Raw genomic sequence first — 26,566 nt, forward strand, 5'->3', positions numbered from 1 at the left:
TGCGGACCTGCTCCTTCAGAGGGAGTGCAACCCCATTCAGCGCAAGCCGATAGTCCAGCACCTGCATCGAGGATTTCCTAACCAGGAGAGCCTCTGTCTTATCCGGATTTAATTTCAGCTTGTTAGCCCCCATCCAGATCCTCACTGCCTCCAGACAGCGCTCCAGGCCCTCAACCGCCACCCTGGAGTCTGGAGGAAAGGAGAGAGAGAGCTGGGTGTCATCAGCATATTGATGGCACCCCACTCCAAACCCCCGGATGACCTCTCCCAGCGGTTTCATGTAGATGTTAAATAGCATGGGGGACAGAATTGAGCCCTGCGGCACCCCGCACCTCAAGGGCCAGGGTGTCGAACAGGCATCCCCCAGCACCACCATCTGGGACCGACCCTCCAAGTAGGAGCGGAACCACCGCAAAACAGTGCCTCCAGCTCCCAACTCGGCCAATCGGCCCAGAAGGATACCATGGTCGATTAATTAAATAATTAAATAATTAAAGGGCTCTGTACTATTACAGTCCTTAATCCACTTTTCTGAAATATTAAAAGGTATAGTAAACAGTGCTCCTTAAACCCCAGTAACTAGCCAGTTACTATCTAAGACTGTGTTTCAATTTTGCAAGATTCCAACCCTGTGCAGCCTTAACTTGGAAATCGATTCCATTGAAGTCAGTGGAAATTATGTCCAAGGAAACATACATAAAATAAAATTGAAAAACATCAACATGGATTTAGGTTTACATCTTTTGTCTTCTCTTCTCTCTTATTTATCATCAAAGCCTCTAAGTGAGCCCTAACATCAGCATGATTTGCAAGATACTGGGGAAGAGATAATCATTAAGAGGGCTGGTGTATCTCAAATAATGCAAAATGTCAATCCTTCTTTGTGATTATACCAGATCACAGAGTGAGACCTCCACTGCAACTCTAGATAACCTGATCATTTTACTGTATACCGTAAGACCATAGGAAGCTACCTTATACTGAGTCAGTCTATTGGTCTAGCTAGCTCAGTATGTTGACCCTGTCTGGCAGTTACTCTTCAGGGATTCAAGACAGGAATTTTTCTCTGTCCTGCCTGGAGACACCAGGGATGGAACTTGGGATCTTCCACATTCAAAGCAGGTACTCATCTGTTGAGCAACAGCCCAATGAAGGAACACCAGGTTCAGTGGGGACATTATGGCCAGCACCTTTCCTTTGATAATCTCTTGTGAGCATGTGAGGTTGATTTACAGAGTCAGACGATCTAGCAGTAGATTCTAGCTCAATATTGTCTACACTGATTGTCAGTGACTGGTCTTTCAGGCTTCCTAACAGGAGTCTTTTCTAACCTCATCTGGAGGTTCCAGTATTTAAACCTGTTCTGTATGCATAGTATATGCTCTGTGGCTGACCTACGAGTTCTCCCTAAATAGAGGCACACACAAAATTCCAAAGATCTTGTTAAGAACATAAGAAGAGCCCTGCTGGATCAGGCCAAGGGCCCGTCTAGTCCAGCTTCCTATAGCTCACAGTGGCCTACCAAATGCCCCAGGGAGCACACAAGACAACAGACACAACCTGAGTCCTGGTGCCCTCCCCTGCATCTGGTAAGCAGAGGCAGCTTGCCTCTAAAACCAAGAGCTTGCACATACCTACTATGACTTGTAACCCATAATGAACTTTTCCTCCAGAAATTTGTCCACTCCCCTCTTAAAGGCATTCAGACAAGATGCCATCACGACATCCTGTGGCAAGGAGTTCCACAAACTAATTACACACTGGGTAAAGAATTATTTTCTTCTTTCTGTCCTAACTCCCAACACTCAACCTTTGTGGATGTCCCCTGGGTCTTGTGTTATGTGAGGGGAAAAAGCATCTCTCTATCCACTCTGTCCATCCCCTGCATGAGTTTGTATGTCTCAATCATGTCCCCCCTCAGGTGCCTCTTTTCTAGACTGAAGTGGCCCAAACATTGTAGCCTTTCCTCATAGGAAAGGTGCCCCAGACCAGTAACCATTTTGTTATATATACTAGGCCAGTGTTCCATTCTAGCCCAAAAGTTTGGCATTGATGAAATAGATACCAAAGGGAAGCAGGGCTGACTTGTGGCAATGCTTGTCACTTGTAGCTCGACCTCAGCATTTGGTAGTCAAACATGAAAGTGACTGACTTACAGTGCAATCCTATCTTGCGCTGGAACATGCAGGCCAAGAGGCTTCCACTGTATCCAGCACAAGATAGGGCACCAAAGTGGCTCAGCCAGAGGTAAGGGGAAACTCTTCTCCTTACCCCCAGATAAGCCACTGCAGCCCCTATGGGTCTCCTCGGACTTCCGCCACCTCCTGATGTGGCACAAGTCCAAGGAGACCAGAGTGGCTTGACGCCACTCTGCGCTGCTTGGGAAAAGGGGTTGGGATCCGGCATAACAGCCAGGTCCCAGCCCCACTTCTTGCTCCCCACCCACCCCAGGACTGCCCTCCACCCACCCTCCTCCGCCTTGGAACGCTTCCCTCCTGTCTCCTCTCCACCCACTCCAGAGCCTTGCATTGGCTCACTCCGCATCGGCTGAGCTCGGCTGATGCAAGGCTCACTCCGCAAGCTGCCACGGAGGCTGGATGCAGCCTCGGTGCTCCAGCGCATCTCCACGTGCTGGCGCAACTTGCTCCCGAGGAGGTGCAAACGTTCTTTATAGCACGTTTGCGACCCTCTTAGGCTAGCATAAGGGACTTGCACCAGCCTAATGCGAGGTCAGAATTTCATCCTTAGTTGATGTCAGAGACATGTTTTTAAAAAGTGTATTGGCTCTACGGATTCTACATAGATTGTATATGGGTTTGGAATCTATCTAAGTCATAGATTAAGAATATAATCCTATTCCTGCACTGAGTTGGTGCAACATCCGCTGCACTGGCCAAGGGTGTAGCGAATGTGCCACAAAGTGGCCTGGCTGCACCAGTGAATGTTAGGGTGGGCTTTAAGTTATAGAAACGTGGTTAAGAAGTTGATTGAGATTGTATTTATTTAATTTGTATGCCACCTTTCGGTTCAAGGATTCCCCAAGACAGATATGAATTTAGGCCAGTGGTTCCCAAACTTTTTCAACTTCCTTGATCTACTGACCCATTGGCTGCGGCTCCGCATTAGGTCTACAATCCATTGTATAGTGTGGTGGTTTCTTTGCGTGGATTCCATGGCTCCCCTGGCTGGTTGCTGTGGCTTCCCAGGGAGCCACAGCTAACAGTTTGGGAACCACTTATTAGGCAATCGTTGGTCTACTTTGAAGCTGTATCTTGGAAGTGCAGGCACCATTACTTCATTTTACCATTTGGGCAACTGCTATCATACCTGCAGAGGAACTAGAAACTCAGTATTGTTCACTTGCATTGTACTGATTTACTCCAATCCAAGATTGGTTTTTAAAAAAATGTCTAACAGTTTCACATTTATATCAGCGGAGGGATCTGATTCCTGCTTTCGTTTTTTGCTCATGGCTTGGGTTTCCTGTTAGAAATAAAACTAAATTGCTTTTAATAAAAATGGAAGAATCCCACATTTTTCTTAGCATAAGTTTGAAACTGTTGTAAAAATATATTCATTTGTTTTTATAGGAATTGTCAGTCTGGTAGATATTGTTTGATAAAATAGCAACTGAATCAATTTCCAGGTCTGAAAATACTTCTGATATTACTAAGTAATTTTATACTAGGTGAAATCTAGACAGAAATTGTCAGCTTGTATGTACCTGGAAACTAAAAGGAAGCAGAATATACAAATGAGCTTCAATTGGAACCAAAGCTGATCATGGCTGTGACCTAAATTAGTGATGTTCAAATCCAGTGTCCTTGGTAAAATTGAAGGAACAGTCTAGATCAGCCATTTTCAACCACTATGCCATGGCACACTGGTGTGCCACGAGTGGTCCCCAGGTGTGCCACAGGAATGTGGGGGAATGTCATTTATTAATAGGGCCAATGGGAGATGTGAGCCCTCACTGGCAGCATGGTGTGCCTTGTCAATTGTCAAAAACCAGTTGGTGTGCCTTGACCATTTTAGTGCCTTGTCAGTGTGCCGTGAGATGAAAAAGGTTGAAAATCATTGGTCTAGATAGTAGCAATAAACTTGTGTGTTTTTAATTGGGTTTTGGAGATATGTGCTCAGGAAGTGAAACTGACATACAGTGCTTTGTGTCTATCTTAAATGGACAGTGGGCCCATATGAAATGGCAGATGCATTTTTCGAAAAAGAAAGCCTATAATGATTTCCTTTTTAGTGGGGTGACAGCATGTCCCAAGATAACATAAGCTTAAGGGGCTGAAAGAAGCATGATTATTAAAGGCTAGTGGCTTCTCAGTTCATACAAATTGAATTCTTTCATAGGTTGAAGTGCTATGGAAAACTAGTGAAGATTGCAGAGCATTGAAATAAAATTAGCATGTAAAGTGATTTTATATATTCAGGCTCGTAGCCACTAACTTTGAATTTGAGAGAGAAATCTCATTACTTATCTTGTAAAAGGGGTAATACTTAAATTCTCCGTTTGCTGTCCTTGATATGAAGGTTCTGCATATGAATGATAGTTTTCTGTGGTTGCCCAGAGATAGTGGTTATTGAATTGATGGAGATCTATCTCTGTTCCTCCCCACTCTCACCTTTCTCTTTTACAGGATAACTGATTTAGGAAACATTAAAAGAAGATTGTATTTATCGACAGTCCACAAGGAATTGTCTGTAACCCCTCTACATGCAAAAATTCCTCTCTTTATGATCAAGCGCAAAATTGTAGGTATCTTTCATTACTTGCATAAAATATCAATTTGTAATTTCCATTTCTTTTGCCTTGCCACACTTTAAATATCTTGAAGAACCTGTTTAAAATTGTTCACCTGGGTCCTGGGTTTCAGTATGTGTATGCCCTTGGAATACAAGAAGTTGAGTTTTACCAGTTATTCCAAAGGTGATTTGGGATTGATTTTGGGCGCAATCCTAACCCCTTATGTCAGTACTTTCCAGCACTGACATTGGGGTGCCAATGGGACATGTGCTGCATCCTGCAGTTGGGTGTCACTCACAGAGGCCTCCTCAAAGTAAGGGAATGTTTGTTTCCTTACCTCAGAGCTGCATTGCCCTTATGTCGGTGCTGGAAAGCACCGACATAAGGGGTTAGGATTGCACCCTCAGTGTGTGTGAACACATACAAGTACAGTTGAAGAGTCAGTATCTACGGGGAATATGTTCCTGGCCCCCCCCCCCACACACACACACAGATGCCAAAACCTGTGAATAATGACATCTGTGGGTTCTTACCCACAGGGACTCCAGTTGCAACCAGAACTTCATTCCAGTTGAGTTTGGAACCTTTCTGAGACCTGTAGAGGCTTGCGCACAGCCTCTACAGACCTCAGAATGTCAACTCAAAGCACTTTAAAGGGTACTGGCTGAAAACCAGAAGTACCTTTAAACTGCTCTGGATGACGGTGTGTGTTTCTACAAGCCTCAGAAAGGTTCTTGATGCTACTGGAGAGCATCTTGGTTCTGAATCCGCGGTTAGGGAGTCTGAATCTATATTTCAAATGGGAATATCATTATGGCATGAAAGGGTAGACAGAGAGGATTTGAACAAGTGTTGAGCTCTGCTGTGGATTCTGGGTACCGTTTTCAGGCTGTTTGTGCGCATCATTCCAGGCCCCATCCAAACCTGAGCAGAACCCAAAGTGAATGAGTAACTCGGTTCTGCTTCACCTCTACCCTGATGCGACTATCAAAAGTCATCCTACCACAGAAAGGCAGTCTCTCCATGCCTTGAGGGATATTGCATCACTGTCTAGTGCTAACGTTGTGTTAAGAATATATTTGAAATGTTTCTATTTTTTGTGTGGTCATTCAGGAAGCAATTTAGGTCTACCTGACATTTGCAGTTCTCACGATGGTATGTATAGGAAAATATATTTTGGGTTTTCATGTATGGAATTAAGATATTCTAAAGAATATTCCTTCCAGGTGTCGAGTTTGCATTTGCTGTTTATGCAGGTTATATGAAAACTATGTTGAATTGGGAGCACAATCCAAACCTGGAGATCCGCTGGCACAGCTGTTCCTGCACTAGTGGAGGGTGGTGCAACTGGTGAATAAGCAGTGCTAGTTGGGAGGCTTGTGCCGCCCCACCAATGCTGCATCCAGATGGACAGTCACCAGCAGAGATTAGTAGGGCTGTTGGAGAATGTAAGCGCCCACATTGGCAGTGCAGTGTGCCTTGTCAATTGTGTCCTAAGGCTCAGTGAGCACACCATGACTGCCATTTGCTTGGCACAGTGCCACTCCATGCATGTACCTGGTTCTGGGGCTCCCTGAGACTTTGCACGTGTGCTAGCAGGGCTTCCCGTGTCTCTGTTTAGAAGTGTAAAGGGCTCCGGAGACAGAAAAGTCTGAGAACTGCCGCTCTAATCAAATGCCCTGAATTACTCAAATTGTCTTCTGGTAGTATTGGAATATCTTTGTGTGTTCTCTATCAGCTGTCAGGCCTGCAGCTCTCAGGTTGCACGTAGTCCACCAAACATGTACTGTGACTTGCCCAGTGCTTGAAAAACCACTTGTTTTTGCTGCCCACCAGGCAGTGGAAGCTTGACATATTTGTGTTCAGCTCTGGCAAGACAGAGCCAGTAGAAGGGTTGAGAGAAATCCAATCCAGCAAAGAAGTCTTGGGCTGATGACAGTGGGCACTGGAAAGTCAATACAGTACATAGAGATGGGCTGTGTGCCTCATCCATTTTATATATTATTAAGTACCTAAACAAAACAAGGTGTTGTCAGCAAGCTTACAGTCTAAATAGCGAAGTGCATAAGGAAACGGGGTGGCTTAAAGAGAGAGTGAAAAGAAAATAGCCATTTTAAAAATCAATTCTTCTAGGCAAATTAGGAAAGGCCTAGAAGAATAACTATGTCTTGAGGTTGAGGTGTGTTCATAATTCAGAGTGGGACTGAATTATGCAAACATTCAGAGGCAGTGAATTCCAAATCAAAGGTGCTGTCAGAGTAAATGGACTAAGGCAGCAGGCAGCAGTTGTAATCCTTGTTCTAACTAAAGATAGATACTATATTGTAATGTTCTTGGAGGAATATAAGGAGAAATTAAGGAAGAATGATAAACAAGAGCAGCAGTAAAGATTTCAAAGTGAGTAGTATGTTTTTAAACTGAAAGGGCAAAAAAAATCAACATAAAGGGGGGGAAGCAAAAGGAAAAAGAAAATGAAACTAGCTACAGAAAGAGGAATAGATTTAACTGGTTTTAAACAGAATAAAGGAAGACCAACACAAAGGGCATTACAATAATCAAGCCTAGATGAAAATTACAGCCCAATCCTAACCTACTTTCTAGTAACAATACAGCTGTACCAATGGAGCACACACTGTATTCTGCAATTGGGGGGGGGGGGACACCGTCATAGAGACCTCCTCAAGATAAGGGAACAAATATTTGGGGCTGCATTGCTGGAAAGTGGATTAGGATTGGGCTGTAAAACAGTTTTAGTACTATCTTCTGAAAGAAAAGAACTTATTTTAGAAATAGTGATAATGGATGACATGGTTTAGAAGGGGCTTAGATCTGCAACAACAACAAAAAACCCAGTGCAATGTCATATTGCATTCAGACTCCTCATTGTAAAGTAGAAACATCATTGAGGAAAGTAAGGGACTGTAAAAGCAGCTGCTGGAGGAAAAGTAAGAACTCAGTCTTGGAAGTTTAAAAAGTGCAAGTCATCTAAGAAAAGTCAGAAGTAAAGCAGGCAGACAGATAGCAATTGTTTAGGATAATTAATCAGATAAAATCTGGAACTGAAAATAACAATTAAGTCCATTGTATTTCAAACTAAAAATACTAAATTAGGAACCATGGGCAGGAGACATATCCTGGCCAGATCCTAGGAAACAGATATTTAGTTCTGTCAAAACCCCAGTTATTCCCCGGGCCTGGATCCTTCTCTCAGCTATACCCCTTTCCTAAAGATTAGAGAACCTTAAAGGCACAGTCTTTCCTGCAGTCTACTACTGTGTTGCTTTTCCTACCATGTGTGCTGCCTGCATTGGTAAGCAGGCCCTGGGGAGTGTGAGGTGTTGAGAGTTTTTTGATGGTGAGGATGTCCTGCTCCTCAGAGAAATCCAGCTTAGAGTTTGCTGTCTCCTGGAGACCTGCTTAAGAGAGGCTTAGAGGCTTCCAGGCTGTTGGATTAAGGCTTGGTGTCAAAGTTCAGGTCGAGCATTCCCCTAGCTGGCCCTCTCTATCAGGATTCAAGTTTCTGCTCACAATCTGGAATCATGGCAGTTTAACCTGAATGGTGTCAGCTGCCATTCCTAATGCAATCACTGGCATCTCTTTTTTAATCTGAAGTACTAGAACTTTATTGCTTTATTGTTCTAGGTGCTAGAACAACTTGAGTTGTCATGAGCTTCCTTTTTAAGTGACATTTCAAGAGAATTTGAGGGTGGGGGGTCTTCCTCAGGTAAAACACCTGAAGAATTTTGAAGAAAGCCAAATGAGTTTCAGTGAGACTTGCAAAATTTATCGGGTCAGAGGAAGCATATATTCCTAGTGATAGCAACAAGAGTTGCACTGTAAATATGCATATTGAAAAACTTTGGTGACCTCTCTATGTTGAGCAATTTATACCAAGATGCCATTAAACCCCATTTTGCTCTTTCCCTAGTGGTGCAACCTGTGCATTGACTTGGTAGCATTCACCAGTGAGATATTCAAGGGAGCCGTCTTCCAGTCCCTGGATGGTATCATTGTCTCTGCAAACTGTAAACTGCGAAAGATATTCACTCTGAAGTCAAAACCCCTGGATACCACTGATGAAGTTGGTATGATTAACTTGGACCACCTAAAAGTCCACCATTGCTATTCATGTGGTGTAGTATACTTCCAAGCGTGTCCATCAAGCTTCCGTGATTAGTTATTTTGAGAGTTTATCTGATTTCATGGCAATTAACGTGGGCACAGGTCATGCCAGTGGTGTAACTAAGGAGGTGCAGCAGGTAGCAGCTGCACCGGGCTACAGGCTGGGGGGGGGCAACAACAAAGCCTCCCACATGCATGAAGCCTACCGCATGCCTCTCCCCCCCCGCACGTGTATGTGCTCCCCCTGTATGTGCTCAGCATTCCCTGAAAAGCAAGGTGATCTTATGCCTTTTTCTTGGGAGTAAGTACTATGGACCTCAATAAGGTCTACTTCCAAGTAAACTGCCAAATGACTAGGTGTAAAGCACTTTCTAAAAACAAATGAATAAAATAATAAAAGTGGGAAAAGAGGCATGCTGTACAGCTAAGTTCATTAATTTGAAAGAGGATTTGTTTACAATGCTAAGGATGGGCTATTATATCCAAGGTACAGCTTATAAAAGTCTTGTAACAGTCAAAGTAAGGGCCTGTAGTAAAGAGACAATCATGTCTCATGAAAGGACCTCATCTCTCCCTTCCCTCTTCCCACCAAACACAAAGCGACCATAATAACCACTCTAGGACTTATTGCCAGCTTCATGAGGATTCCATGCATCTGACCAAAATAACTATCAGCACTCTGATACAGGGACAACACAACAGAACAATCTGAAACAGGGAATACCTCTGCTGTGCTCAATAGCTTTGCTACACAATTGGCAGCCTAATCCTGAGCTGTGGCTCACAGCTTTGGCGGCACCGAAAATGGCTGTCCCTGCATCCTGTGCTCCTCGGGCTACCTTTCATCCCCTTCTCCCGGGTAAGGGAAGTAGCCCAGCAATGGCTACCTGACACCTACTGGCTTTATTGATGCTTTTGTTATTTATTATTGTATTTTTGTGCTTGTGTGTTCATGCATTAAGCCTGTGATTGTTTGGTGCTTTTCAACATTGAATTTTACAGTTTTATTTTAGATGTATACATATTTTTAATTTGTTGTGAGCCACTTTGGATGCCCCTCAGGAGAAAAGGAGGACAAAAAATTAAATAGGCAAATAAATAACACAACTTAATTTTAATTCATATAACTTATGGCCCAATCTAACCTTCAACAAGTGCTTGCTTTTTCAAAACAGTAACTAACATTTCTCACTCACTTTAACAAAAACACCCAATTTAATTAATTAAATTTGAGGTTGTTGCGGTGGGGAGGGGGTTCTACAAAATATTATTTGCACTGGGTAGCAAATGGCTTAGCTAAGCCACTGGGTCATGCACATCTCTGCTCATGGACTATCAGTGACATTAGCTAAATGTGGTTATAATACAGACAGGCACTTACATTTTTATAAAGCACTCCCTTCATTAAAGCTGCATTGTGGAAAGGTTCTGTCTTTAAATTAGCATACAAAACTGCTAATAATCTTTTGTCAGGCTACCTTCAGGTAAGTATTTCATTAAGCAATTTGAAAGAGAGCTTGTTATTTAATTATCAGCAGGCTCTTCTGCTGAGAGATGTCATTTCCTCAAGGTGGCTTCTGAAGAGAATCAAAATTGCCAAGATTAGCCACATAAAATCCAGCCATTGCTTTTTGGAAAATGGACATCTGGAGAAGAACAGGTTCTTGGGCATTAACTCTGATCCTGATGTTCGTATAGGCTGTAAGAAATTATATTACTCATCAACTCCTATGTTACTTTTTGGATGCTGTATCATCACTATATTTAAATAAAAAGAGTCAGCTATTTTTCCTTAAGCTTTACTCTGTGGAATCTTGACTAAATTTCATCCAATCAGATAACAGCTCAGTTACTCCAAATCCAATTCTGAATTTGGAAATCCCTCTGTCAGCATGATGGTGTGCATAATAGGGTTCATGAATGCTCCTACAAACCCTAAATTCTGCTCCCCCCGTCCATTTTTCACTTCAGTTACCTGGTCTGGCAGTCACAATTGCAGCAATAGCACAGAAGAAAATACACCAGGACTATCAGGAGGTTCCCCTTCTTCCCCTTCACTTTCTCTTTTATTCTTTGCACCTGGAATGTTAGCATTCCATAATTCTGGAGCTCTGGGTTATACCGTTTCCCTGGGGATCCTGGAAAATGAATATTCTAGGTGCCAAGGAGGAGTGGGGGAGACTTCTATATCTTCCTCAAGGTGGTGATGCAGTTGCTTCTGAGCCAGGTATATGGAAAAGGAGTGACCTGACCAGGACAGGGATTATGATCCCAGATGGAGATGAACTCCGTGTGTGTGTTCATGTACTTTCTTAGAATATAGCTAATCATTAAGAACTGGGCCAAATTGTATCCTTAAACTGAGTCCATCCACCACATTTGGTGAAATCACTCATTTTAATATATAAGCATTTCTTTAGTGAAGGAAAACTTTTCTTCTGCAGGACGATAATAATGGATTACCTATAGGAGGAACAAAACAGGCAGTGAACTTCAAATGTTTTGTTTTTTGTTAGCTTAGCTGCTCAGAAGTGTGTGTGGGGAAGATGTCGGGGAAAGCCGACAGGAGCCGAGGGGCATCGGGTTCGGGATTCCTCATCCCTATGGGACGAGGATGGGGAGGTTAGAGAACAACAAGGTAAAGACAGAGTAGGAGAAGAAATTGGGAATGGTAGCTTGATGGGATGTGATAGACGGTTTGGCACAAAGAGAGGATGCGGAGACAAAGGAGCGAATAAGCAGCCCATTCTAGGGCATTCCATGTACAAATGCTTTTATGCAAATGCCTGAAGTCTCCGGGCAAAGATGGGAGAACTGGAATGTCTGGTGACAAGGGAAAACATTGACATAGTGGGCATAATGGAAACCTGGTGGAATGCGGAGAATCAGTGGGATACAGCAATCCCGGGCTATAAACTCTACAGGAGGGACAGGGAGGGGTGTGTTGGAGGTGGGGTGGCCATTTAAAATAAAAATAAAAAATACAGGTATTTATATACCGCCTTTCTTGGTCTTTATTCAAGACCCTCGTAGGGATTTTTACAATTGAAAGAAGGTTCTATCTTTCAAGAACCACAACATTCAGATGTTTCTTTCTGATCTGGTCTCACATTCTGGCCTCCATCCTCCCACGCTTAGAGCAGATGGAATAACTCGGCTCAGCTTGTCAGCTGCTTCAAGGTCGCACGGTGCCGGTGGCCTCGAACTGGCGACCTTGTGGATGTTATCTTCAGGCAAATGGAGACTCTACCCTCTAGACCAGACCTCCTGCCCTTTACGTTCTTTCCTCCTTTACGTTAAGGAAGGGATAGAATCCAGCAAAGTAGAGATTGAAGGTGGGTCCGACTCCATAGAATCTCTATGGGTTAAATTACCAGGCCTGAGGAGTGATAAGAACATAAGAACAGCCCCAATGGATCAGGCCATAGGCCCATCTAGTCCAGCTTCTTGTATCTCACAGTGGCCCACCAAATGCCCCAGGGAGCACACCTGATAACAAGAGACCTCATTCTGGTACCCTCCCTTGCATCTGGCATTCTGGCATAGCGCATTTCTAAAATCAGGAGGTTGTACATACACATCATGGCTTGTAACCCGTAATGGATTTTTCCTCCAGAAACTTGTCCAATCCCCTTTTAAAGGCATCCAGGCCAGATGCCATCACCACATCCTGCGGCAAGGAGTTCCACAGATCAACCACACGCTGAGTAAAGATGTAATACTGGGGACGTACTATCATCCTCCAGACCAGAAATTGGAAGGGGACCTTGAAATGAGGAAACAGATCAGGGAGGTGACAAGGAGGGACAGGGTTGTAATCATGGGGGACTTCAATTATCCTCATATTGACTGGTTCAATTTGTGTTCTGGTCACAAAAAGGAGACCAGATTCCTTGACATGCTAAATGACTGTACCTTAGAGCAGCTAGTAATGGAGCCCACCAGAGGACAGGTGACTCTGGATTTAATATTGTGCAGTACTCAGAACCTGGTTAGAGATGTCAATGTTACTGAGCCATTGGGGAACAGTGATCATGCTGTGATCCGTTTCGACATTCATGTTGGGGGAAGAATACTGGGCAAATCTCTCACAAAAATCCTTTACTTCCAAGAAGCGAAATTCCCTCAAATGAGGAGGCTGGTTAGAAGGAGGTTGAAAGGGAAGGTAAAAAGAGTCCAGTCTCTACAGAGCATGGAGGTTGCTCAAATCAACAGTAATAGAGGCCTAGCAGAAGTGTATACCGCAAAGGAAGAAGGGCTCGACTTAGTCCAGGAGGGTGCCCGCATGGCTAACCAGCGAAGTTAGAGAGGCCGTAAAGGGCAAGGAAGCTTCCTTCCGTAAATGGAAGTCTTGCCCTAATGAGGAGAATAAAAAGGAACATAAACTGTGGCAAAAGAAATGTAAGAAGGTGATACGGGAGGCCAAGAGAGACTATGAGGAACACATGGCCTGCAGCATTAAGGGGAATAATAAAAGCTTCTTCAAATATGTTAGAAGCAGGAAACCCGACAGAGAAGCGGTTGGCCCTCTGGATGGCGAGGGAGGGAAAGGGGAAATAAAAGGAGAGATGGCAGAGGAATGAGTTCTTTGCATCTGTCTTCATGGCAGAAGACCTTGGGCAGATACCTCTGCCCGAACGGCCCCTCTTGACCAAGGAATTAAGTCAGATAGAGGTTAAAAGAGAAGATGTTTCAGACCTCATTGATAAATTAAAGATCAGTAAGTCACCGGACCCTGCTGGCATCCACCCTAGAGTTATTAAGGAATTGAAGAATGAAGTTGCTGATCTCTTGACTAAAATACGCAACTTGTCCTTATAAACAGCCATGGTGCCAGAGGATTGGAAGATAGCAAATGTCACGCCGATCTCTAAAAAGTGAAAGAGGTGGGACCCAGGAAACTTTAGGCCGGTCAGCCTAACATCTGTACCGGGTAAGATGGTGGAATGCCTCATCAAAGATAGAATCTCAGAACACATAGACAAACAAGCCTTGCTGAGGTAGAATCAGCATGCCTTCTGTAAGGGTAAGTCTTGCCTCACAAACTTTTTAGAATTCTTTGGAAAGGTCAACAGGCATGTGGATGCGGGAGAACCCGTGGACATTATATATCTGGACTTTCAGAAGGTGTTCGACACGGTCCCTCACCAAAGGCTACTGAAAAAACTCCACAGACAGGGAATTAGAGAGCAGGTCCTCTCCTGGATTGAGAACTGTTTGAAGACCAGGAAACAGAGAGTGTGTGTCAATGGGCAATTTTTACAGTGGAGAGAGGTGAAAAGCGGTGTGCCCCAAGGATCTGTCCTGGGACCAGTGCTCTTCAACCTCTTTATAAATGACAGACGACACCAAACCTTTCCGAGTGGTGAAGACCAGAAGTGATTGTGAGGAGCTCCAGAAGGATCTCTCCAAACTGGCAGAATGGGCAGCAAAATGGCAGATGCGTTTCAATGTAAGTGTAAAGTCATGCACATTGGGGCAAAAAATCAAAACTTCACATATAGGTTGATGGGTTCTGAGCTGTCTGTGACAGATCAGGAGAGAGATCTTGGGGGGGGTGGACAAGTCGATGAAAATGTCAACCCAATGTGCAGCAGAAGTAAAGAAGGCCAATACTATGCTTGGGATCATTAGAAAAGGTATTGAGAACAAAACAGCTAATATTATAATGCAGTTGTACGAATCGATGGTAAGGCCACACCTGGAGTATTGTGGCCTGGATGCCTTTAAAAGGGGATTGGACAAGCTTCTGGAGGAAAAATCCATCATAGGTTACAAGCCATGATATGTACGTGCAACCTCCTGATTTTAGAAATGGGCTATGTCAGAATGCCAGAACTAGATGGGCCTATGACCTGATCCAGTGGGGCTGTTCTTATGTTCTGATGATGACTAGAGTTCCACTGTTTCTTGCTCTATGTATGCTTATAGGCCAGCAAGTCCTGGCCTATATGGACTAGGAAATTGTTTTAGATTATTTCCTGCAAATCTATTCTTCCTGGAAGCAGGTGGTCAATTTTGGATGCTTTTACTAAGTAAGCAAATGTGTCTTGATTTAAACAGGCTTTTTCCAACTTGGACTATACTCCTATAATTCTGATCCAAGTATATTGTGTTTGGGTTTTTTTAAAAGACGCTGTGAGGATGGCAATTTAATGTTTATTCTCTCCAGGTGATTTGAATATGCAAGGCTTTGGTTTTCAAGATCTGGCATTTTGTTTGGCAGAGCTGTGCCATCTGTGCAGGCAGCCTTTCGCCATCCATTACTTGTTTGATTTGTTATGTGTCAATCTGGAAGGAAGTCCGTCATATTGAAATGTTTATTGAACAGTTTTCACAGGGGTGACAGCTGAGCAGGGGGTTCTACTAGCTGAAGGCAAAGAGGATTGGCATTACTTGTCAGTCAGGCTGATGTGACAGTAGATTCCTGTATGTGTTATACTATACAGGTCATAGAATCTTAAGGATGAAATGCACTATATTCCCTTTTAAGTTAGGCAGTAAATGCTTGAAGGTGGCTAACAGACCATTCACAATTGTGATTGGGAGGAGGAGAGTCTCTTCCCTTTGAACACAAACACAATATCATTCCAGAGTCTTGATACCTCTTATGTATGCTTTGTGTTATGTTTCAAGCTGTTCAGAATTTTATTTATTGAAAACATTTTTCCTCCTGCCGCTCTGCAGCTTGATGAAGGTTACATGAAATTAAAAGCAAGTAGTAATAAATGCACCAGAAAATTAAAACAGAGCAATTCACAAAAGCGTAAAACAAACTGATGCACAAAAACAAATTAAAACAGCTGAACACAACTAGTTTATAAAATCAAGAGCAGTGGGTTCTTATTTTTTATTTGCAAAACTGAAGTCAAATGTCTTGGTATTTGTCTGTTATGCAAACTGCAGAATAGGAGTAATGAATCTGCAGCCTACAGGGCAAGTTAGGTTCCCTCTCAAGACCACATCTTATGCCAGTGACCTCTGTTAATTTGGTCCAGTCCTCCTTTTGATCTATTCTTAGTTTTTTCAGTGTGGGTTGTGTCAGTCAGAGGAGGGGTAGAAGAGGAAATGTATGTTGGGGAAAGAGTATGTTGGTGAAAATGGCAGGCTGTGTTCATGGCAGCAGCTGCTCAATGGTTGCCATGGTTGAGAAGTGTTACGAATTGGTACAAGGCTTACAGGTTACAAGTCATGATGACTGTATGCAACTTCTGGGTTTTAGAGGTAGCCCATCTCTGAATCAGGGCCCATGAGAGGTGGGGTAAAGGGGGTAATTTGTACCAGGTCTCAGGGTCAAAAGGGGGGCCCAGGAGCCAAAGAAGGGGGCCCAGAAATTTCCTGGAATCTTATATTTTCTGTCTCACCTAGACTTGCTGACCACGTGGGATGCTGGGTACAAGGCTGCTGCTGCTGCTGCTACCGAAAGCCGTATCTGCTGGGCGAAGGAATGCATACACTCCATAATACAGTGTCAAACCTCGAGGAAACTGATCTGCTACAGCAGCTCTTTGGCTTGTGAATGTGCTTGCCATGAAAGAGTGTATAGGACCTAAGGGACACAGCTGCAGAGCTACAGCTGCTGCAGAAGTATGTTTTGGTACAAACAGAACAGTTTCCATTCAAGTGTGAGCCTAAATAGGATGATGCTAATTTTCTGCAATGATACTCTCTATATAAAAGATTTTGGAGAGACTTAAGAGTGAGGTTGGTTTTCCATATTACAGTATCTACCTGCCAACACTGCATGGGCAGGTAGACCTGGGCTCCAAAGACTTTTCTGGCTATCACCACCATCCCCCACCTTATTTTGTCCCCCCACCCCTGTTCTGGTTACCCTTGTCACACCCTCCCCCACTCTGTTTCATTTCCTCTTCTCCCCCTTTGGGAAGGGGCCCAAAAGAAACTTTGTACCCCTGATAAAATTCTTTTGGAGGCCCTGAGGAAGGAAGCAGATGCACATATTGAGTGCTGACTAATATATTGTGCACAGTGATTCATTTGATTGATTGCAGCAGTGAGACCCCAGCTTCATTTAATTCTTGAGAAACATCCTTGTAGGAAACCAGGATTGGGAAATGCATCATATCAAAAAGTGTTTCCTTTTAGGGGAACCCTGCTTCCTTGGTTGAAAACCAGAGGTGCAGAACATGGTGAAGAACTCTATGTGAGAGCTGGAGTCATGAATCATATTTATGGGCACACCAGTTAGTTTCCTGCCCTCAGAGGAAAGCTCCTATACTGCTCATTACAAGGGTTCCTGGGGTTCCTAGAGAATCAGGAAGTCTGCCAGAGGTTGGTTGACAGTGCAGAAAAAGGGACTAGCATGGCTTCTACGATGATGAAAGACCTGAACTTCAGAGAGAATTCTTCTCTTGTTTGCTTCCTTGCCCCTTGTCAGGGGCTCCCTAGCTGAAAATGTGCTGCACCTGCCTCAGCTGAGTTAAGATATCCACAGGTGTAACCAGAATCAGTGCTATCATTAGGTCAAGCAGGCAGCTGCGTAGGCTGCAGATCTCAGGGGGCACAGTTCTGACCGTTGAGGGCACAGTTTTACATAGCTTTTTAACCCATGTAAAAAAATGCAGCTGCAATAAATGCAACTGCAAAAATGCAATAAAAATAATTTTTTTTTAATTTTAAGACCAATACAGCAAAACATGTCATGTGTGCAAATTCACTAGAGAAATCTTGCCTTGTTGGCATCCTTCAGTCTCCGAAGACTGTGGTATCGGGCTCTGAATGGTGGTTTTGGAACAGTGTCCTCTCCAGTGCGCGAAGCCTGGGTAAAGTAGATACGGAGGATAGACTGTTTTCCATGCAGCAAATCCCCCCTCTCCACGTCGCTGAAATGGTCCAGTGGAAAAGCAGAGGCCAATACGATTGGTTCCAGCGGCGTCGCAGGAGTTGCCAGAGCGTGACTGTGTTCAACCATGAACTGCCTCAGGGACTCTGGCTCCGGATTTTGCCTCGAGGTTGTCTCCTGAAGCCTTTTCCATAACTGGATGTAGCCACAAGGCAGTGGAGGTTTGGGATCAGAGTTTTCCTTCTCTCAGATGATCTGCCTTCCCAGGCTGATGAGTCCCATCTACCCGGTGGCTGTTTAGTCGCCTCTTACGACAAGTACAGCCAAACTGAGGGCCTATTCTTATCCCCCAGCCCCCAGGGGTTTAGAGAAATTGATTTTAGAAATTGTTAAAGGAACATAAAGAAGGGGCAGGTGAAGAATGCACTGGCTTGATACCATCTAAACATATACAAAGATGAACGTCTATCAATTGAAAGAAGCCATACTTGACAAGGTTGCATGGAGAGCTTTCGCCTGTAAAGTTGCCAAGAGTCAGACACGACTGAATGGATAAAACACACACAAAACACCTACTATGCCGATAAAAGTCCTGCTCTGTTCAAAAGCATAAGAAATATACAGACTGTCTCTGCAGATCAGATATCCGCGGATTCAGTTATCCATGGATCCAGGGAGGGGGGTCTTGCGCCCCCTGTGCTGATTCCATTACGTTCATTTTTGTGTACTAGCTCTAGAAGCACTAGTGTTTCTTCCTTAAAACAAAGATAAATTGTTGCTGAAATGAAGAGTGACCAAACCAGCCTGTACACTAGATGGAGCCTAACTTGTATCTTACAGTGGCCCACCAAATGCCTCAGGGAGCACACAAGACAACAAGAGACTAGCATCCTGGTGCCTTTCCTTGCATCTGGCGTTCTGATGTAACCCTTATATATATAAAATGAGGAGGTTGCTGAACTAGATGGGCCTATGGCCTGATCCAGTGGGACTGTTCTTATGTTCTAACTGAACATTGACAGGAAGTGTTTCCTGTTAATGTTGAGGGGCAACCCAATCCTGACCTGTCATTTGCAGCGGGACTGCCGCTGCGCCGAAACGGCTGCCACGGCATCCTGTGTGCAACAGGGCAACCTCTGGCACCTCCTAGGGGAAGGGAACTTTCGGGCCCAACACAGAGGCTCTTGATTCTGTGCCAGCCCGAGGGCTGCCGCAGAATCAAGCAACCACATTGTGGGGCTACTTCCCTTGAAGGGGAGACACCACAGGAGAAGGAATGGGACACAAAGCTTCCAGCACCACCTTGTCTGGAGAGAACCCAGAAGTGACTACTTTGTGTTGCTTGTGATACAAGGCAGTCACTTCCGGATTCTCCCCGGAGGAGGGGCACTTCCTGCAGTGGTTTTGTACCCCCTTCCCTCCACAGGAAAAGGAATGGGTAGTGCGAAGCCACCAGCACCTCCGCTGTAACTAGGGCGGAGCCTGAGGGGCAGTCATGTGCCTCCCCTTGGTGTAGCGGCCAGGGCAGGTGCCCCTCAGTCTCCACCCTAGTTATGCCTCTGGTCCCCTGCCTGTAGTGTGCAGGCTTGTTGACTATGTCACTGTTCAGTTCTGCAAGAATTCACTTTGTTTAAGGAAGAAACAAATAAACTAAGGTAATGGAATAGGTGTGTGGGGGGCATGTGGGGACTGTTTCAGTATTTGAATAGTGTCCCCCATATCTGCAGTTTCCATATTTGCAGGGGGGGTGCATGCGTGTGTGTAAGTACTTAGCCTTGCATAGGTCACAAAATATCCTGGTCCCAGACCTGGGTGTGCCTCAGTGATGCTTGGAGGCTGGACAAATGGCAGATCTGCTCTTCTCAGGAGTCTGACTTGAGGATTGGGCCACCCCCACAAGTCTTTGAATGTTTCTAATATTAAATTTGACAATGTGGTGGGTCACAACTTCATGGCGAATCTTCTTTAGCCCAGCTCCAGGGGGTCTGGTCCAGTTGTATCTTCCATTGTTGCATCAGGTGGTAGAGATGGTGGACTTCCTGAAAGGCTCGGGATTTCATTGCCTACCAATGACGAAGTGCTGCTCAAAGAGCAGAGCGAGTTCAAGGATATTTTTGACAAACAAGATTGGCACCTAGTGGACACAGAGATATAGCAGGCATTTGAACTCCAATGCACTGATAAGCAGAAATGAAGCAGAGCTGAGCATTGCAGAGAGGCAGCTTCCAGGTGAATAATGCAATCAAAGAACCCATAATCTATGCCAGGGATGTCCAAACATTTTGGCAGGAGGGCCACATCATCTCTCTGACACTGTGTCGGGGGCCGGGGAAAAAAAGAATTAATTTACAATTTAAAATTTGAATAAATTTACATAAATGAATATATTAGAGATGGAACTTGTGTGAATGAATGAAGGTCTTGCAGTAGCTCAAGGCCTATAAAAGGCCTTGCACAAAGCAAGGCTAGCCTTTCCTTCGCTGCCACTGCTGCATTACAGACGTGAAACAGCAAGTAGTGGAGGAAGCCCTTGTCCCACAGCTCAAGTGAGAGGTCGAACAGTCGTTCTCTTGCTGAGAGGCCAGCATGGGCTCCAGCAAGTCTTTGGAGGGCCAGAGGCTCATTGGAGACTAGGGGCTCCCTGAGGGCCTGATTGAAAGCCCCCGAGGGCCACAAGTGGCTGCTGGGCCGGGGTTTGGGCACCCCTGATCTATGCCATGAGATGTGAAATGGGACTCATCCCTCCAGATATAGGAAGTGATATCAGGGCTGATGTAGGCACGGAAGGGATCAAAACATGACAGGCATAACGCTTCTATGATGTCCTATCCCCCGTACCTCCAAGGAAAGCTGTGGGTCTGAGGTTGCCACTATGGGATAGTGGCTCTCTGTGAGTGCAGCAAAAGGGAACCCTGGCTGCCACTTACCTCTTGCAGGTCTTCTTCTTTCTGCAGTATATCTTGCAGAACATGTTGCTATAGTTGATGATGGTGCAGTTCAAAAATGCTGCAAAGATGAGACGAAGGACCATGTGAAATGGTTTGAGAAAGCAGAGAAACTAGAGGACCTTCCACTTCCTGTGAGGTCTCTGACTAAGAGAGAAGTTGCTCACCAGTCCATATCTCTCTCTTGTTGAGCACCTGGTTGTGGGGCCACAAGCCTGTTACACAAATAGGAAAAGTATAAAACACTGAGGATGTGTGGGGAGGCAGGATATCTGGTCTTCATTGTTTTTTAAATTAATATGTTAATTAACATATTAAATATTAATATGTTTAAATATTAAATATTGTTTTTTAAATTAATATGTTACTTTTCAGTTACAGACCGCCACGCATTCTGCTGCTGCTTGTTTATTAGGGGATTCCCCAAATTTGGGGGCTACGTCCTTTGGGGGAGGTTTTCTCAAGGAGTCTTCCTTTCATGTAGGCTCTCTAACTTTGGGTGGTGGCAGTTTCTCTGTTCACTCCCAGTTAAAAGGGTAAAGCAGGAAGATAGGTGTTAGTCATTGGCTCCACCCACCAGACCTGTCTCCATTCACTTACATGTGTGAACAGTCCTAGCTGTCTGAACCTGAGGAGTTCTGGCCACCCTCCGTCATGGTTCTAAGGTCTATACCAAAAAGCTAGTTCTTACATTCAGGAAAGAACACTAGTGAATAGGTTTAGTTCCTCCTCCTTGGGTCTGGTATTGACAGACCCTGCAGGGAGAGCCCTAAGTCAGACCATCTTACCTCCCACACTGAGACTTTTCCCTTACCCAAGAGTGGTAAACCAACCTGAAACCCCAGATGGTGTAGAGAAACAGAAACAAGAGCTGCTCCAGCCCTGCAGCGAAGTCATGGTAGGGCATGTCCATTATGAGCACAAACATGCTGCCTGCAACCAAAGACTGAAAGCTGCTGTGGCAGTTTCTGGACCAGACCAAGGAGTTTTTCTCCTTGGAAAAAACCTCTGACATCACAAAGAGCCTAGCCCTGATTGGCTCAGAGGAACTTTATAATGAAAATACAGCACAATTAGGCAGGAGCATCACACTATAGTGCAGTGGTTCTCAAACTGGTGGGTTGCGACCCACCAGTTCATGTAAAGGTTCCCCCGTCCCTTTAAGGGGCGGGGGAAGGGGAGAGGCAGGGAAGCGATCCCCAGGATCGCATCCATATGGGGGGGGCGAGTGCTTCTGACTTACGTTATGTAGGCAGGGCTGCGGCAGGCTGCAGGAGGTGTGGTGAGCCCTGTGCAGCCCTCTGCAGTGCTCCCCGAGGCTTGGATCATTCAGAAAAAGTGGGCGCAAAGCACTTCCGTTTTGCAGGAGGTGCTTTGCTCCTGCTGTTTCTGAACATTGTTCTTTGGGAAGCGCTGCACAGGGCTCCCCACACCTCCTGCAGCCTGCTGCAACCCTGCCTACATAACATGTCAGAAGCACCCCCCTCCTCACCCTCCTTAGCGACACAATCCTGGGGATAGTGTCACTGCCCTGGCCTCACCCCTACAAAGACTTACTGAAGGAGTAAAATTCCCGCAGGGTTTGAGAGCCACTGCTATAGGGGTACATCATGCCTGGGCCCGGGGTCAAAAAGGAGCCTGGGAGCCAGTCAAGGGGAGCTGGAAATTTCCTGGGGTCTCAGAAAATGTTTGCATATATTATATGAAGACTAGCATTCGTATTTGCTGTAAGTTCACATAGTTTTGTATATTGTGATTTGTAGACATTATAATTCAATGATAGTATGAAATTATGATCCAGAGGAGAAGGGAAAGGACCCAAAAGAATCTTTGTGTCCCCAAAAGGAGCCCCAAAACCTTTGTACCCCCTGATAAAATTCATTTCAGAGCCCCTACTTTGAATACCAGATGCCAAGGAGTGGCAATAGAGTACTGATACCTGTGTGCTCCCTGAGGCATCTGGTGGGCCTCTGGTGAGATACAGAAAGCTGGACTATATAGGCCCTTGGCCTGATCCAGCAAGGATGCTCTTATGTTTGGCTAAAGGGGAAATTGATTCTCATCTCCCAGTCTCCTGTTGATTACCTGGGCAGAGATTAATCTTCTTGCTGAAGAAAATTGTTCATTCTCCTGCTGATATGTATATGTCTCTGTCCGCATTTGTTTCAGGAAAAAGTGTGCAACCATACCTGTGAGTGAGTGGGAAAAAGAGAAAGAGAGCACTCTCTGACATGCAGTTGTTGAAAGGAACGTGTTAAGTGTTGGAATGGCAGTGTGACCCAAAGTGTCCACAAAGTGTTCCCTGCCTTAAAGAATAGAAGTCAGCTGAGCCGCAGTTCAAAGTAAAGTGGGGTTCTGATATGCATGAAGTACTCTACTTGAGCAGACACTGCCCCAGCAATTCAGTATTAGGATGAGCACAATCCCCTGCTTTTGCTTAAATCTCAGTTTTCATTGGGATTTGTTCCCACTGAACTGTGCCAATATTATGTGGGTAGAAATCTTTTGCAGAAAATGTAGTGCTGATGAATTTCTCTCAAATTGTTTTGGTACTTTTGGGAAATATTTCTGTTAAGATCGATATGCATGTGATTTTCACATAGGGCTAGTGCTTAACTACAATATACCTTAGTTTTCTCAAAGGACCTGATCCTGATACAGAGTGTTTGTGGAGAAGAAGCAGCACAAGAAAAAAATGCTGTCTTTGTAAAAGTATTGGACATGAATTGGTCTCATTTGTGAAACAATGTCGGCTAATTATCTCACATTGAAGTTGGAAACTTTCTGTTTCATTTTAATCAGGATTAGAGCAGTGAGGCTGAGCCTTTGGGAGCAATCCGAGGAATTGGGAATCAGGTGGATAAGTAGATTTCTTTCTGCAAATCTTTTTGGATATTTCTCTGGAGGCTGAGCTGCATCCTCACATTTTGTTTCAGCTTTTTCATTTCTTATTAAACCACGAAGTTCATTCACCTCCGGATGCAAAATGACTGGTACTCCCTCCTTCGGTTGAGAGTTTGCTTAGTTTTGTCTAGCGATTCTGTTGGGTACGTAGAACAGTATTCTCCAACTGAATTGTGTTCTTTATAGGGCGCAATCCTAACCAACTTTCCAGCACTGGCATAGCTATGCTGGTGGGGCGTGTGCTGCATCCTACAGTTGGGGGGGCAATCATGGAGGCCTCCTCAAGGTATGACAATGTTTGTTTCCTAATCTTAGACTTGCATTGCCCTTATGTCAGTGCTGGAAAGTTGGTTAGGATTGTGGCCTTAGAGCCCAATCCTGGGCTCGGTGCCGGGGCTTTGTGCCACCGTGCACTGTCGCAAACGTGCTGTAAGGCACATTTACGAGCCTCACTGCTGGGCTATCGTCCGTGCTAGCCCAGCGCTGGGCTAGTGTGGGGCAGGCGCCCAACCTCCGCCATTTGGCAATCCCATGGACCGCCGAGCCGTGCCACTGTAAGTGGCAGCAGGGAGGGGGGCGGTGAGGAGGTGGTCCAGGGAGGGGGAAGCCGGTGGGGGCAGAGAGAGGGTGGGGCTAGGCGGGACAGGGAGGCGGGGGGTGGGGAGGTTGTGGGCGGGAGGCTTTCTGGGGGGGAGGGAGGTGGGTCCGTGGAGCTCTGCTCCACTGGATCCAAGGCGTTCGTGCAGGGCTTGGCGCCCTACACGAACGCCTTTACTTTATCGGTAAACTGAGTAGCCCCATTGTGGGGCTGCTTACCTTACCCGGGAGAAGGGGACAAAAGTCCCCTTCTCCTGAGATGCCGCCTGCAGTAGCCCGAGGCGCGCAAGATCCAGCGGCAGCCGTTCTCGGTGCTGCCGAGGCTGGGCGCCCCAGGTACCTCAGGATTGGGCTGCCCGTTGTTTGTTTTTCCATTGCTGACATCATCTCTAGTCCAGAAACTTGATAACATGACTTGTGTGCCTGGGGAGGCTAGTTGTCCAGTGTCAGGACTATGTTTCCCAAATTCTGTGTTAAAAACAAACTACAGAGAAACAAAGTTTTGTTTAGGTGGTTATTTTTTTATTTCTTTTTTTAAAGTTGTAATTTGATTTTAAAAGATTACAGATTAAAACATACAAACTTAGAGCCCAGTCCTGTGGTCCGTGGCATGGCTCTGCACCGCAGACCTTACGGCATGTTTGTGGGGCTTATCACTGGACTAGCGCCCGGCGGTCGCCCGGGTTCTGCAGCTCCGCGGTCCCCCAAACCGCCAGGCTGCGGAACGGGAGGCAGGGGCATGGCCAGGGGCATGGGAGAGGCGTTCCAGGGAGGGGGGAGGTGTGGCCGGGGGTGTGGGGGAGGCATGTCAGGGGGGCGGGGGAGAGGTGGATCCGCGGAGCCTAGCTCTGCAGGATCCTAGGCACTCATGCAGGGCTGCTACACGAGCGCCTTTACTTTATTAGCCCCATTATTTATTTACTTTATTTAGTAAATTATTATTTATTTTATTTAGCCCCATTGTGGGGCTGCTTGCCTGACTTGGGGGAGGGGGACGAACATCCCCTTCTCCCGAGGAACCTCCCATGGTAGCACGGGAGGTGCAGGATCCGGCGGCAGCCCTCCGTGGAGCCTTTGGGTCCAGGAGCTCCGGGCAGCTCAGGATTGGGCTGTTAGTAAATTAGAAATACCAATTAGAACTAGATGAAAATAAATTTAAAAAAAAAAAAAAAGGAAAAAAGAGATATTGAAAGTTGTGTGGCAGGTGCAGAGTTCTCAATCTACATTTCTTTGTACTTCTGCAAAATCATATCACATATTGGGTATCACATCTTAAACAGTCTGATAATCTCAGTAAATTTTCAACAACAAAAAAAGAGAAAAATTATATAACCATTGTCTATTCATCAAATCCATAGTTCATTTGACCCATTTTCCCCCTTCGTGTGCAGAAAGTCCAAGAATGGTTTCCTATTGACCACAAAGGTTCGTACTGACTTGTCTTTAAGAAGAATTGTAAGTTTGTCCATTTCTTCAAGATCCAGTGTCTTTAACCACCATTCTTCCATTGAAGGTATCTCTGGAACCTTCCGGTATTGAGCATACAATATTCTTGTGGCAGTTGTCATATATAAAAACATACTTTCAGTCTTTCTGAATTGAATTGTCCAGTATACCCAACAGAAAAGCTTCTGGTTTCATTTGTAAATTTACCTTAAGTATCAATTGCATTTGCTGGTGTATCAAAGTTCAATATTTTTTTACTTTGGTACAAGTCCAACACATATGATAAAACGTTCCTTCTTGTCTTTTACACTTCCAACATCTATTTGGTACATTTTGTTAATTTAACTGGCTTCAGATACCATCTATACATCATTTTGTAAAAGTTCTCTTTAAGGTTTACATTTAATGTAAATTTTAATATTTTGTTCCACAAGTTCTCCCATTCCTCCATCAATATCTCATGGTCAACGTTTCTCACTCATTGTATTGTAAACTCCTTAAACTGTTTCTCTTCAGTCTCATATTTTAACAATAACTTATACATTTTGGTAATGACTTGTTCTTCTAGACATAACTGACTCTCCAATAAAGACAGGCAATCTTCAAAACCATACATTTTATTATTGTTATTATTATTGTTATTATCAACAGTATTTACATACCACTTTTCAACAAAAAGTTCACAAAGTGGTTTGCAGAGAAAATCAAATAACTAATGTCTCCCTGTCTCGAAAGGGCTAGCAATCTTATCAATTTTGAATCTCTCCAAAAACTGTATTTACTGAAACCATTGACAGCTAAAACCTTCCTCTGAAAGCTCCTCTCTTGTCTTCATCCTATATAATGTTTGTGTAAAAATTATTAAATTTCTGTATGATAACCAAGATTCTGTAGAACCTATATGATGACCAAAAGAAGCATGTTGTGGAGAGACCCATAGTGGTATTTTTGTATAAAACCTATTTTTATATTTATTCCACAGTTTCAACAAAGCAT

At 44.6% G+C, this 26,566-nt stretch overlaps 1 protein-coding gene across 1 annotated transcript in view; it reads left to right on the top strand.

Annotated features, from left to right (window-relative positions):
- Nucleotides 1-26,566, top strand: part of CFAP20DC (CFAP20 domain containing) — a 191,339-nt gene that overhangs the window by 52,863 nt on the left and 111,910 nt on the right. Inside the window, exons 5-6 of the mRNA XM_066617348.1 lie at nt 4,647-4,761; nt 8,682-8,838. Of these exons, the coding sequence (XP_066473445.1) occupies nt 4,647-4,761; nt 8,682-8,838 (272 nt within the window). The remainder of the gene's footprint in view (nt 1-4,646; nt 4,762-8,681; nt 8,839-26,566) is intronic.

The sequence above is a fragment of the Tiliqua scincoides genome, chromosome 2, assembly GCF_035046505.1.
Source record: "Tiliqua scincoides isolate rTilSci1 chromosome 2, rTilSci1.hap2, whole genome shotgun sequence".
Classification (NCBI taxonomy): Eukaryota; Metazoa; Chordata; class Lepidosauria; order Squamata; family Scincidae; genus Tiliqua; species Tiliqua scincoides.